Here is a 12,879-nt window from a genome sequence, read left to right on the forward strand (position 1 = left end):
TGTTTCCTTGCGTCTCACCTGAAGGCTCAGAACAGTGAGGCGGCGGGCGTCGTCCGAGGGCGCGATCACCGGCACCACATAGGGACTTTCGGGAATATGCTCGTCATTGAACTTGATGGAGACCTCGTAGTTACCTGTGGGCAGAGGAGAGTCCCACAGTGTCAGAGATCCCGGGAGGGCAGTCCCAGAGCAGCTGCCTGGTTCTGGGAGAAGAGAGACCCCCCGGCACAGCCCACAGCACCCCCTGCCCATGGCTGTATAACTGGCTGGTTCAGAGAGGGTCACCCGGCTCACACCAGGCCAACGCGATTTTTGTAGTTGAATGAGGGCACGTATTCTTTTATTTTTTTTCCATCTTAGATACTGTGTTTAACAATTTCAAAGACTAAATCACTGAAGTGTGTCTTTTGTGCTTTGCCTGCGTATATGTGAGCCCATACACACATCAACATCTGGCCTGTATGCCCAATTTCTTTGCAAAAGAGAGGCTTATGACCAAGCGTTGTATCAGAAATTATATACTTAAGAATAAGAATGTTTCATGTAGCCAGGATCCCATTATTGATCCTGAACGATGAAGAGTAGGACAGAAACTGTGACAACAGGGGTAGAAGCAGAGTGATGACTAAAGAAAGTTCAAAGAGGAAGGGCGGGGACCCTTAACCTGGACCCAGCAGGGCTGCTGCACGAAGGTCTGTGCGCAGGACTCAGGAGATCCAAACTTGGATGGGAGAAACCTGTATCTTTATTTCTACTAACCCCTAACTGTACTTCAGCATTGCCCTCTCCTAGAAATGCTGACAAGAAACCACAGTGCATTAAGAATTGTGATTTTTGTCACCAAAAAACAATCACTTTTCAGTTTTATATGTATCCTGACACAGCAGTTATACTCATTACCACTTAGAAACTACAGGAGTTAACAGACCATCACCGAGTCATATGATTTAATGTATTCATGAAAACCTGTATACATTGCTAAGTTACTTATCTCTTCCTTTAAAAAGATTTTGAAAACAATACTTTAATTGATTTCTTTTATGATCCAAAGAAATTTATTTCATGTGTTTAAAGATATTTCCTGAGATGGTCCCCAGGGCCCTCACCAGATGCCAAAGAATCCATGGCACAGGACAGGTTGAAACCCCTGTTCAAGGGAGCTCAGAGGCTGAGGCCCCTCTTCCGGGGCAGACACACCGGCCACTGGTGAAGGGCGGGTCAAGAGAGGCTGCTCAGTGGGGACAATGAACCAGCTGAACAACAGCACACAGAGTGAGGCCAAGAGAGAGGCCAAGAGACAGGGAGAACAAGAATTCCTGCCCCTGCAAGGCCTGGAGGATACACCACAACTGGATTTCTAGGAGACATGCCCATGTGCCCATACAGAAAAACTCCTCTTCTACTGGTGCTAGCCTGACGAGTTTCTATTCCTTACAACCAACCATCCCCAAACAAGGATGATGTCCTCCATTGGCCCCTGAGTACCTACCAGGTTCCTGGGCAATATAAGACACACCACAAGATCCGTTTTTATGGTCATCGAATGTAATCTCGGCCTTACTGGGGCCCTCCACGGCGATGGAGAGGCCCCCGGCGCCTGCCTCCCGGGTCCAGATGCTGAACTCCGCTGAGACAGAGAAACATCTGGTCAGTGACTGAGCCCTGGTGCTGGGTTTCGTTTGTTCCCAGCGCTTTCCTCTTTCTCTAATCCCAAGCAGAGCCCAAGCAAGGGCACTGCAGATGTGTGCTAAGCACCATCCGTGACTACACAAAGTTCATGGCATCAGAGTGTCTTTTGAATACACGCAAACCAAGCCAGAACAAGATGAGATTGTGCAGACTGTACAGATTTTCCCACCCAGCAACCACTACTGCAAGGAACCACTGCCATCAGTTTTCAAGAATTCTAGCATGTTCCATACCTGCAAGATGCTCTGCAAACAGTTTCATGACCCTGATCCTCTCTGAGACACTCACAACACTCATCCTTAAATTACAGGCTCCAAGAAGTCCCTCAGGGAGACACTTGTTTAGTTCTGGATTAGCAAGCAACTCCCAAATGTCTTTAGCCACGGAAGCCTTGTTTTAAAGAAAGCCCCTTCATACCACCAGTCAGAATCACACATACAAAGTCTTCCTTTCAGCACAGGGTGAAGGGTACAGGGTGCTCACGCCGCCAGGCTGAGCTCAGTCTTCTCAAACAAAAAGAAAGCTGCCCAGAACGCTCACCCGGAACTCCGGCTTCTCCTCGCTCCAGGCCAGGGCCGCCTGCCCGGACCTTGTGGGCACCCCCCTCGCCCAGCGGCCCCACAGTGAACTGGAAGGGGCTGCCAGTGACGTGCTGGCCACGGTACTTGACGCTGACGGTGTGAACGCCCATCTCCTGGGGCACGAACCGGACGCAGTGCGAGTTCTTCCCCACCGGCACGATCTCCGCCTCGGTCACGCGGCCAGAGGGGCTGGTGACATGGGCCGACATGTCACTGCTGTCAATTTCTGAAAGGGGGCAGGGAGAAACAGAAGGGTCAGGACGAGGGCCTGAGGTGGAACAGGACATGCAGGGCAAGCAGAAGAAGGCAAAGTGAGTGCAGCCCAGGGGTGTGGGGTGCTCAGGCTTCCTCTCATCCCAGCTGGAGGCTTGCCCTCCTGTCTCCCTCAAACCCCCGGGTGCTTGTGGTCAGCATGGAGAGAGCAGGGCCCCTCCGGCCACTCAGTGCAGAGAACGTTCTGGGGGCACTGTACAGCCCTCCTGGCTGGAGCTGAGTTAATTCAGTCAGAAGTAACTCAGAGTTAATTCCATACAGAGGTATCAAACCAGAGCCTGAGCTGATAGTCACAGGGTGTAAATAACAACGATGATGGCTCAGATGTTTCTAAGCCAATGTGACATGGGGCTATCGGCATGCTTACAGGGGCTCTTTTCCACAGGTAACAACACAGAAAGCACTGTCAAGAAGCACTGGCATTTCTTCTAGGTCACAAGTCTAAATGCATTTAGAGGAGAAAGTGAACTTGGGTTGGTCCCAGTGGCAAAGGGAAAACCACGCGTGAGCAAACTGAAGACCAGAGGCTGCGCTTCCAGAAACACAGCGCCTTGGGTCCCCAGCATTAGGAAGCAGACTGTGTCTGTCCCACACGACGTGCTCAGCCATGCCAGCGACTTGTGCTTGCATGACACGGTGGAGTCAGGCGTGCCGCAAGCAAGGTGACCAAGTAATGCCATCATCGAGGGCAGCACAAAACCGCATCCTGCAGCCCTACGGGTTCCGGGTAGCAACTCATGACTCTGAGCCCTGAGGATGCAGGAAGGAGGTTGAGGGGAGGTGTCCCCACACGGCCTGGGTCTGCAGGGCCTCTGCTCCCTTCTAGTTGGCGAGAGGGGATGCTTTAGGTAAGGAGGGGCAAAGTGAGTCTCCACCAGAGTCATCAGGGAACACTGAAAAGAGGAAGGAGTCAAGAGTCAGATGAGACTTTAGAGAAAGGGTAACCGTCCTCATCACACAAAGAGAAGACACAGACAGATAAAGGGAACAGGAAACATAATTCCCCAAATAAGGAAAGTGAAGAAATGAAAACACAGTTCATCTGCCCAGTGACTGGAGAAATGGAGCTGCAAACTTTCTTTCCATCAGACTGATCAGTGTGAGAATGTGCTACTCAGTACCGGTGGGGAAAGGGAGAAACACCAATATGTTTTCTGGAGGACTGGCTGCTGAGGCATAGCGGCATTTGAAATGTGTGAGCCCAGCAATCCCATTCCTGGGCATCAGTCCACCGTGATGAGAGATGTCACAGGGCACTGATTAAAGAGGTCAAGGGATGGAGATGAGAGTACCTGAAATGATGGTGTATGTACCTAGAGGTGAAATGGACTCTTACGCAGCCAATCAAAGATGATGGGGAAGTGTATTTTAGTGTGGAAAGATGCCTACAATATAGTGAGCAAGAACTGCATCAGTGCGACCAGAGATGGAACCTGTCTGTCTAGGAGGCTGGAGCCACCCAAGGTCCAGCTCTGGACCTCAAACATGAACCACAGTCTCCATGGACGGTGGGATACCAGGTGACACTTACTTCCCCCGGTTTTGAACACATGAACTTTCTTTCTTTTTTTTTGACCACATGGTAAGGCATGCAGTATCTTAGTTCCCCAACCAGGGATTGAACCAGCGCATACTCCCTGCAGTGGAAGTTTAGAGTCTTAACCAGCAGACCACCAGGGAAGTCTGGCACATGAATTTTTATGATCATAATCCATGCATCTCTCTTTAAGGTCTCTTAGTCTGGACACTCCAGTAATGAGGTTTTTACCGACATCCAGAAAGGAAGAAACCATCAAGTATTGCTGCGAAGGCAGAGCAAATGGACATGGGACAAGTTAGGAAAGATGCGAGACACTGGAGTTTTATCTAGAAGCCAGAAGTTCATCACAACGTGAGCTTCATCTGAAGACTGTTTAGATTTTCTGTCCTCATAAAATCTACAACTCTACACACCGCATGCCAGAGGAGCCTCAAGTGACTTACACAGTCACTGCTTAATAGAAAGAAACTGGGCCACATTTCAGACAGACTAAGGCTGCTGACTGGCTAATTTGGGCAAAGGGCTAGCTGTGGCCCAGCCACCCACCCAGGCTCGCATCCCAGCCCTCATTCCAATTTTAAGAATGAAAGGGACAAATGGGAATCAGAAAGATGTCACTGGGCTGACACCTCTTTGCAAATATGAATATCAGTAGGGTCACTTCTCTCACTGTTAGTCCAGCTAACAGACAGTAAATTCTCAAAGCTTATCTATTTTTCCCCCATGGGATGTGATAAAGCTATTTTCACCTGGAAGAAGGATAAGTAAATAGATTTACTTATCATGGATAGGCCTCTGTGAAAACAAGTAAATAAATAAAATTAAATTCAAAAAGTAGGAAATGGCAACCGACTCCAGTATTTTTGCCTGAAAAATCCCATGGATGGAGGAGCCTGGTAGGCTACTGTCCACGGGGTCACAAAGAGTCAGACACGACTGAGCGATTTCACTTTCACTTTCAAAAAGTAGTCCCCCATAGCAGACACGGACGGTACCTTCTGGGCCAAGCCTGGACTTGGATTCCAGTAGCGCCCACTGCCTGGACCCACGAGCCCCTCAGGCTCACCTGGGATTTTCAGGTTCAGGTCACAGATGCTGCCAACAGTGGCCACAGACGGGGCTCGGCTGGTACGGGTGATGCTCTCCTTGACTCTTCCCTCCCCGCTGATTTTCACGGTGAACGGGCTCCCTGCAAAAACCGAGAGGGTCCTTGAGAGCAGCCCAGAGCCCACAAACAGTGTCTACGGAAAACCAAGCAAGGGACGCAGACAGCAGAGAGACCACACGCACCAGGCACGTGCTCGTCAGCGAACTTGGTGGAGACGATATAAACCCCAGGCACAGTGGGGAAGTAGGAGACCTTGCAGGTGCCGTCCTCCAGGTCCTCGGTCTGGATGTCCACCTTGCTAGGGCCTTCCACTGCCAAGGAGATGCCTCCGTAACCTGCAACACAGTTGCCCGGGGCCGCTGTGACAGCAACTCATCACCAAGGGGAGCAGAAAGGACCTCCACCCCTGCAAATGCTCCAGACAACAGAAAAGACAGTAACAGTGGCCCTGTGGGACAGCCCTGGGCAGAAGAGTCAACTACAGGTTTCTGCACTGAAATAAATAACCTGGCTGAATATGGCCTTGACCATACCTTTTTCTCAAGGCTCTCTACTAACATCCCACCGACCACCTGGGGAAGATACATTCCCCCTATGCCTCCAAGAAAGGCATGCACTGCCTGGAGGTTTATTACCAGCTGCAGGCCTGAGAATTTGACATTTCTAACTGCTCCTAGATGCCTTGGCTGTCCTGCCAGGGACCCACTAAGAGAGCAGATTTAAAGCTTTAAGAACTTGAGGAATCAACAGAGAACATCAGCCTATCAGGACCAGAAATTCTCCAGCTCCTTCCCTGGGGAATGTGACTTTGTCCAGAAGTCAGTGAAGCAGTCCTTCACTCACGAAGGCAGAAGATCATGACTCTGGAAGGTGGAGTAGCTTGGAGCACGCCAAGCTAATCCAGACCATCCAAGAGCAAACAGGAAGAAACTCCTCATTTCCTTGAAAGTCCTGCTCAGCTAAACATGACCTTGGGCCAGCTGGCCCAACATTCTTAGCTTAGGATGAGGCAAGGAGACCCTGGGAAGCTGAGAACAATGGTGGGAGTATTGATAATGAAGCAGCTCACGCCTAACCCTGGGCTGCAATGATAACCATGTCTAAAGATCGATAGCTTGAAGGATGCTTAGAAAGAAAAGAAAGCTGGCAGGATAAAAAGGCAAAACAATCGGAGCAAAAGAAGCCAGTTCCAAAGGACTGGGCCTCTTCCCCTGGGTCCACCCCCATACACACCTGCATCTCTCGTGTCCACAATGAAGTCAGACATCTCGAAAGTCCGGCCTTCTGACAGGCCACGGCCATAGACTTTGGCTCTGCGGGCATCCCCAATCTCCGACTGGACCACCATGATGGATACGGGGCTGTTGGCCACGTGGTTGCCGTTCTTCTTGATGCTGACCAGGTGTTCACCCACCTCCCGGGGAATGAAGGAGATGCCTGGACCGGAGCACAAATTGGGGTTTGTGGGTGGGAGGGTGAAGTAAAGGGGAGGAAGCAGAAGGGAGACAAGCTTGAAAGAATGGAAACAGGACTTCTTTCTTTACTTTCTAGCAATGTCCAAGAGGGTTGTCAACATTCCAAGGTGGAAGTGTTTGGATTCTGACCATGCATGTGACCCAGCGGGTTTATCACATCATATTTCAGGATGCTACCAATCTCCCATGCAATGGCTGGGATCCTCGACATGGTGGGAATCCCCAGCTCCCACTCAAGATGGCAACCTGGGCTCACCGATGTGATTGTTGGGCAGCCTCTTCAGGAGACAAGGCTCGTCACGACCGGACGGGGCCTTGATGCTGGCCGTCAAGGTGCTGAGGTCAGTCTCGCTGATGTCAAGCAAGAAGTCGGCGGCTGAGCCCAGCTTCACCTGAGAGCACCGTCTGCTGTCGTCTGGGAAACACCACCCCAACACAGCTCGGTTACACATGGTCACCCTGACTCTCCAGAGCCCTCATATCACACACCATTTACAGGTGGATAGGCAAGAATTAGTTAAGCAAAGTTAAGTGGAAAAAAAAAAAGTGCCCCAGACAATGATTAGACCTAACCAAGAAAGAATGACTGCTACTTATGCCTGGTTACTGGGAAGACTAGTAGCTGGCAGGAACTAGAGACCTGGGTCCACACAGACCATGTTTATATCCCACTGAGAGCAGGATTCAAACACACAGCACAATGGGAGTCAGGAGCAGAGCTCTGAGTCAGATAATCTCCACCTGAATCCCAGAATACCCATGAACCTAGCTGACCCGCTGTCTTTCCAACCCTCAGTTTTCCCATCATTAAAAGGGAGACAAAAATCTATCTAGGAGTGACGTTGATGGGCATCTTTGAGCTCATTCACTCATGCAATACATATTGTTTGAATGCCTCTCTTTGAGGGCTCTTTTTTGGACCCTGAAGTCAGACTGGAACAAATAAGTGCCTGAAATATGGTGCGCTTGCTTTTCCTGGGATTGCCAGCTGAAGGAGGAATTTAGCCCATCCGGTGTTGGCCTTGCACCCCTAGTTTGTTCCCAGGGAGTTGCTGTGAGACTTAATCTCAGACTTATGCCTAGCCTGCTGCTCCAGGTCTGAGGGGAGAGGTCCTTATCGGAGCAGAGCCTCCAGGAAGCCAGGCGACTCTACCTGTGATCTTGGCTGTGAAGGGGCTGCCAGGGATGTGTTTGTCATTGTACTTGACCAGGATGCTGTAGTCGCCCGGCAAGGTGGGCAGGTAAGTCACCGTGCACGTCCCATCTTTGTTGTCAATACAGCTGATTTCGGCCTTTGAGGGTCCCTCGATAGCCAAGTCCAGGCCACCTGTGAATGGGAGGAGACAGAGAGACCATCAGGGATAGGGTTTCTTTGTTTTAAAGTGGATCACCAGTCATCTGGAACAGCCCTGATGCCAGGACAGACAGACAGACACAAGCCATGGAAGCCACAGGCAAGGCACGTAGGTCAGAATAAAGTGATTGACACACAGTGTAAGTGTCACGGGGAGGACACTCCACCCTCTGAATTCTTCCTGCAAGTGACCCAGAGGTTCTGTTCTTCCAGATGTGTGGGACGAGGAAGGGATGGAACCCCACAGGCCAATCACACATACAGGAGAGAGTGTCACACACAGACTCACTGCTGGTTGGCTGATGCCACCAAGAAGATCCCATTGGAACCACACATGAGAAATGTCTGTGGTGACAGAGGGCACAGGCATAGAGCTTTATCTAGAATAAACTGCTACATCATTCACGTGGCCCTGGGGATACATGTATAGGTACAAAAAAAGAAAAATGGTATCTAATGAAATACACTTAAATTTCAGGCGAGTCACAAACAACACTTCATAGTATGACTGTGACTTTAATCAGAACATAAAGGACTTTAAAATTTCAGTTTCTGGTGAAAGACAGAGGAGCTCTAATAAGAGATTCATATGAGAGAAAAGACAAGATAGATGCTACCATTCAGGAGTCTTATTTTTAAAGGCTTCCGTGGAATTGCATTCCCTAAACTCTCCGATAGCCCAGAACTACAGTACCTTCTCCGGCGTCTTCGGTGACGATGGTGAAGGTGGCGGTTTTGTTGGCCACTCCGTACACCAGGCCTGGGCCGTACGCAGACACGCTCCCACTGTTGGGGTAGTTCACGTAGAACTGGAGGGGGCTCTCTGGGTTTGCAAAAAACACACACAGTGTTGGGACTCTGAAGGATGATTCACCTAACAGCAGGGGCAGGTGTGTCCTGGGCAGAGCAGAAGCAAGCGTGTCCTGGGCAGAGCAGAAGCAAGAGGAGACTGCGGGGCTCCATCCTAGGACATGCAAGGCGGGGCTCCTCACTGTGGACCCTTCTGTGATCACACGAGACAAACAGTCCTGAGGTGGAGGGAACAGCTCCACAGGGTGGGAATGACCCCCACTGCATGGAACGTGACTGGGAGGGCCTTTGGGAAGGACATTTGCTTCTGGCTTCCAAAATTTGTGCTTTCAGCCTCAGGAATCCATCTCACTGTGGTCCTCTGGCCCACCTACTCCAACCCCCAACCCTGCACAAGGACTTCCATTTTCAAAGTGGTCAGATGTAAATTAGGACAAGATGCCACAGTCCAATGATGGGGGGTTGGTTAAATAAACACTGGACTTGTAGGTCATTAAAAATAATGAGGGAGATCTATGTATACTAACTCAAGAGATTATCCACATGTGTTGCATTAAAAAAAGAAAAAGGTGTTTTTACTACTGTTTAATCTTTTATAAGACATACTTCATTTGCAATGAAAATACTTGTTCACCAAGTTGAAAGATGACTGGGTTTTTTTAGTATTTTAATATTAACCAGATCAAGGTAGGGAACTAGCAAAAGGGGAAAAATTAAAATTTAACAATTCTTCCTAAAACTTGTGTCCTTTTTTTGGTATGCTGGAGAAGGAAAGACTTTTAAATGGGAAATTTTTATTCTTTTATGCTTTGGCTAATTATGATTAATTAAATACTTGGTAAAAGTAGAAGACAAAAATAAATAGGATAATTGCTATATAATATTAATATATCTCATTATAGTAATACCATATATAATATTAATACCTGCTATAATATCTATATAATAACACCCTATATAGTAATATGGTGCTAGTGGTAAAGAACCTGCCTGCCAATGCAGGAGTCATAAGAGACTTGGATTCGATTCCTGGGGCAGGAAGATCCCCTGGAGGAGGGCATGGCAATCCACTCCAGTATTCTTGCCTGGAGAATCTCATGGACAGAGGAGCCTGGTGGGCTACAGTCCATATAGTAATATATACCCATTAAAATAGAACCTTATGTAATATTAATACCATTATCCCAGTCCAAAATAGGACAAAATCGCATGTGTATTTGTTGGTATAGAGAGACAGTTGTGGAAGTAGAAGGCATATGGTAGAAAGACATTTTTTCACTTTTTCTGTATCTGAATCTTTAGAATATTTAAATAGAAGCAGGTAAATATACTGTCCTTTGAACAAATATTATCCTTACACATAAACTAAATCAAACATCAAATTGGGAGAAATATTTGCAACTCCTATCACAAACGGCTAATCTCCCCAGTATTTAAATTGCCCTCAGAAACTGATATGACAAAGGTCAATAATTGAACAGAAAAATTGAGCCAAGGATACAAATGTCTAGTTCAAAGAAAAAGAAACAGATATAGTACTTAGCCATATAGAAAGTTGCTCAAGGTCACTCATAGGAGAAATGCAAACAAAGCAATACTGTTTCCTAACTATCCGTTTGGCGAAGATCTAGAAATTTGATGGCACATTCCACTGGCAAATTGGTGGAAAAGCAGGTGCTCTGTGACATGGTGGGTGGATGTGTGGACAGGAAGAGGCTGGGTGAAGGGTGCTTTGCTGAGACCTGTCAAGCAGATGGCTGTGATTGCATCCTGCGATTTCTCCCCTGAAAACCAAATCTCTTGGATACACCCTGTAGGTGTGAGAGGATGGATGTGAAAGGCTATTCACTGCAGCAAGACCAGTGGTCACAAAAGGCAGGGAAGAACCCTGTCTCACGGGACAAACGGTGCACACGTGATGTCCATCTGAACGGTGGGACGCCGTGAACACACTCTCCTGTATTCAGACACGCAAAGCTCTCCAGGTTATAACGTTAGATGAAAAGAGTAAGGTCGGAATAATGAGCAGTGAATGCTACTGTTTACAAAACAAAGAGGGATTAAAAATCTGTATTCCCATCTCTCGAAGAGTCTTAAAACTTATTTGGAAATCTAATGTAAAAAATCAGTAATGATAGGGTTCAAGGAGAGGGCAGATAGGGGATATGGGTGGGAAAGAAACCTTCCTCCACATCATTTTTAAATTATCTGGCTAGGTTACATACTTAAAATATTACACTAAAAAATAAAGAACTATTTAAACAATTTAAAGAAAAAGAAAGTAACACTGTGCTGGGCTTCCCCAGTGGCTCAGTGGTAAAGAATCCGCCTGCAATGCAGGAGATGCAGGAGGTTCCATCCCTGGGTTGGGAAGATCTCCTGGAGGAGGGCATGGCTAACCACTCCAGTATTCTTGCTTGGAAAATCCTCACGGACAGAGGAGCCTGGTTGGTTACAGTCCAACACGTCACAAAAATCCGGACGCAGCTGAGCACAAGCACACATGTGCCACCAGATGGAGGTGAAATGTGAGCTGGCTTTCCTTGTCAAGGGCAGAGTGACAATAAAACAACATATCCTCTTCTCACAACCTCTTCTCCTGTCCCAAACCCTGATGCTGCTTCAGGCTCTGCAGGCCAGGCTGGAAAGTCCCTCGACAAGTCTCACGTTTTTTCTCCCTGCTTCATCCCTTGGCCATGCTAGGCACAGTGACAAAGACAGACAATCCCAGACCGAAGGGCCTGCACTGTGACCCAGGACACTCAGCCGCATCGTCCCTGCTGGCAGTTAGCCGGATCTGCTGGGGTCACAGGCTGCTTGGTTCTGCAGGGAGGCCCACACTGCATCCGCAAATCTGCCACCAAGAACCGCACGGCATCTGACTGAATGACTGAAGACAACCTCCCGGGTGTTTCCGCCCTGACTCCTGCAGTTTTGTGGGGCCGCGCGGCAGCGGCACGGAACCCGACTCACCAGGAATGTGGCTGCCCATGTACTTGATGTGCATCTCGTGGAGGCCAACCTCCGTGGGGGCGTATCTGACAGTGACTGTGCCGTCCTTGTTGTCCACAATCTCGGGCGTGGCCGTCTTCCCGGAAGGCATGTGGACCTCTCCTGTTGGAGCACAGGAGACAGGGCGGTGACCCCACCAAAGACTGTCCCTGGAGGAGCCGAGCACAGAGGCACAGGTGGCCTTCACAACAAAGGTTCTCAGACTCAAGAACACTTACTGCTGCGTAAAACACCAAGCTCCATAACAGGAAGCAGAGACACACCTGCCTTCATTCTGTTCTCTTATGTTTCTACAAAATGCAGGAGGCAACTCACAAGCAAATCGTCTTTTGAACTGACAGCCATTAGAAGCTTAAACAGGACTTGAGAAGACCACGAGACCAATCAGATCAGTAAAGCATCAAGTCAGAGAGAAGCAGGCAATGAAAGAAGGCAAGGAAAAGTAACTCTTACACAGCAGACCTCAGGGACAATGTCACATCTGGAAGAGTGGAAGAGGAAGAAAAGGCAGGAACAGGCCGGGGAAGAGGAACCTGACAATCGAGAGAGATATCAACACAGTGGCTCTCCCCCTATAGACAATTTCTGGCCCTTTCTTCAGCATGCAAGTTATAAATGAACCCGCTCTTCAGAAACACACAGAACATTCTGTGATCTCAGGGGCTCATGGACTGACTCCCTACAGCCAGGGATGCTGGGTTCTGAACCCAGGTCTGGGGAACAGGTGGAACCAGCCCCTGGGCACCGTATGGATAGCTAGTGAGAGCCGGTGAGGACAAGAGGGCTTTCCCAATAGCGCTTACCGGTGATTTCTCCTTTCCTGACTGCAAATGGAATGACCAAGTCGAAAGGCTTAAATCCCAGGCCGTTCATGTTGCTCACTGGGACATAGGCCTCTTCTGTTACCTAGAAACAGGAAGTAGCGGTCACTGGGTAAAGTGGACAACACCTCCCCAGTGTGGGCTGAGGAAGCTGCAGGGGGCGGGTCAAAGCAACTGGGAATTTTGCAAGCTCGTCCAGCCAGGATTCAAGGATAT

The 12,879-nt window shown here is 48.8% G+C and overlaps 1 protein-coding gene across 7 annotated transcripts in view; it reads right to left on the bottom strand.

Annotated features, from left to right (window-relative positions):
* FLNB (filamin B) overlaps positions 1-12,879 on the bottom strand; it is a 139,511-nt gene that overhangs the window by 14,522 nt on the left and 112,110 nt on the right. For 6 of the 7 annotated variants that reach the window (XM_061397397.1, XM_061397396.1, XM_061397395.1 and 3 more), the window contains 11 exons: positions 12,646-12,748; positions 11,804-11,944; positions 8,715-8,843; positions 7,820-7,993; positions 6,923-7,081; positions 6,425-6,628; positions 5,374-5,526; positions 5,150-5,272; positions 2,230-2,496; positions 1,490-1,627; positions 19-134 (listed from right to left, as the gene is read on the bottom strand). In XM_061397397.1, the coding sequence (XP_061253381.1) occupies positions 19-134; positions 1,490-1,627; positions 2,230-2,496; positions 5,150-5,272; positions 5,374-5,526; positions 6,425-6,628; positions 6,923-7,081; positions 7,820-7,993; positions 8,715-8,843; positions 11,804-11,944; positions 12,646-12,748 (1,707 nt within the window). Of the gene's footprint in view, positions 1-18; positions 135-1,489; positions 1,628-2,229; positions 3,437-5,149; positions 5,273-5,373; positions 5,527-6,424; positions 6,629-6,922; positions 7,082-7,819; positions 7,994-8,714; positions 8,844-11,803; positions 11,945-12,645; positions 12,749-12,879 lie in introns of those variants that run through there. The other variant, XM_061397401.1, reaches the window with a different exon arrangement.

Source organism: Bos javanicus, chromosome 22, assembly GCF_032452875.1.
Source record: "Bos javanicus breed banteng chromosome 22, ARS-OSU_banteng_1.0, whole genome shotgun sequence".
Lineage (NCBI taxonomy): Eukaryota > Metazoa > Chordata > Mammalia > Artiodactyla > Bovidae > Bos > Bos javanicus.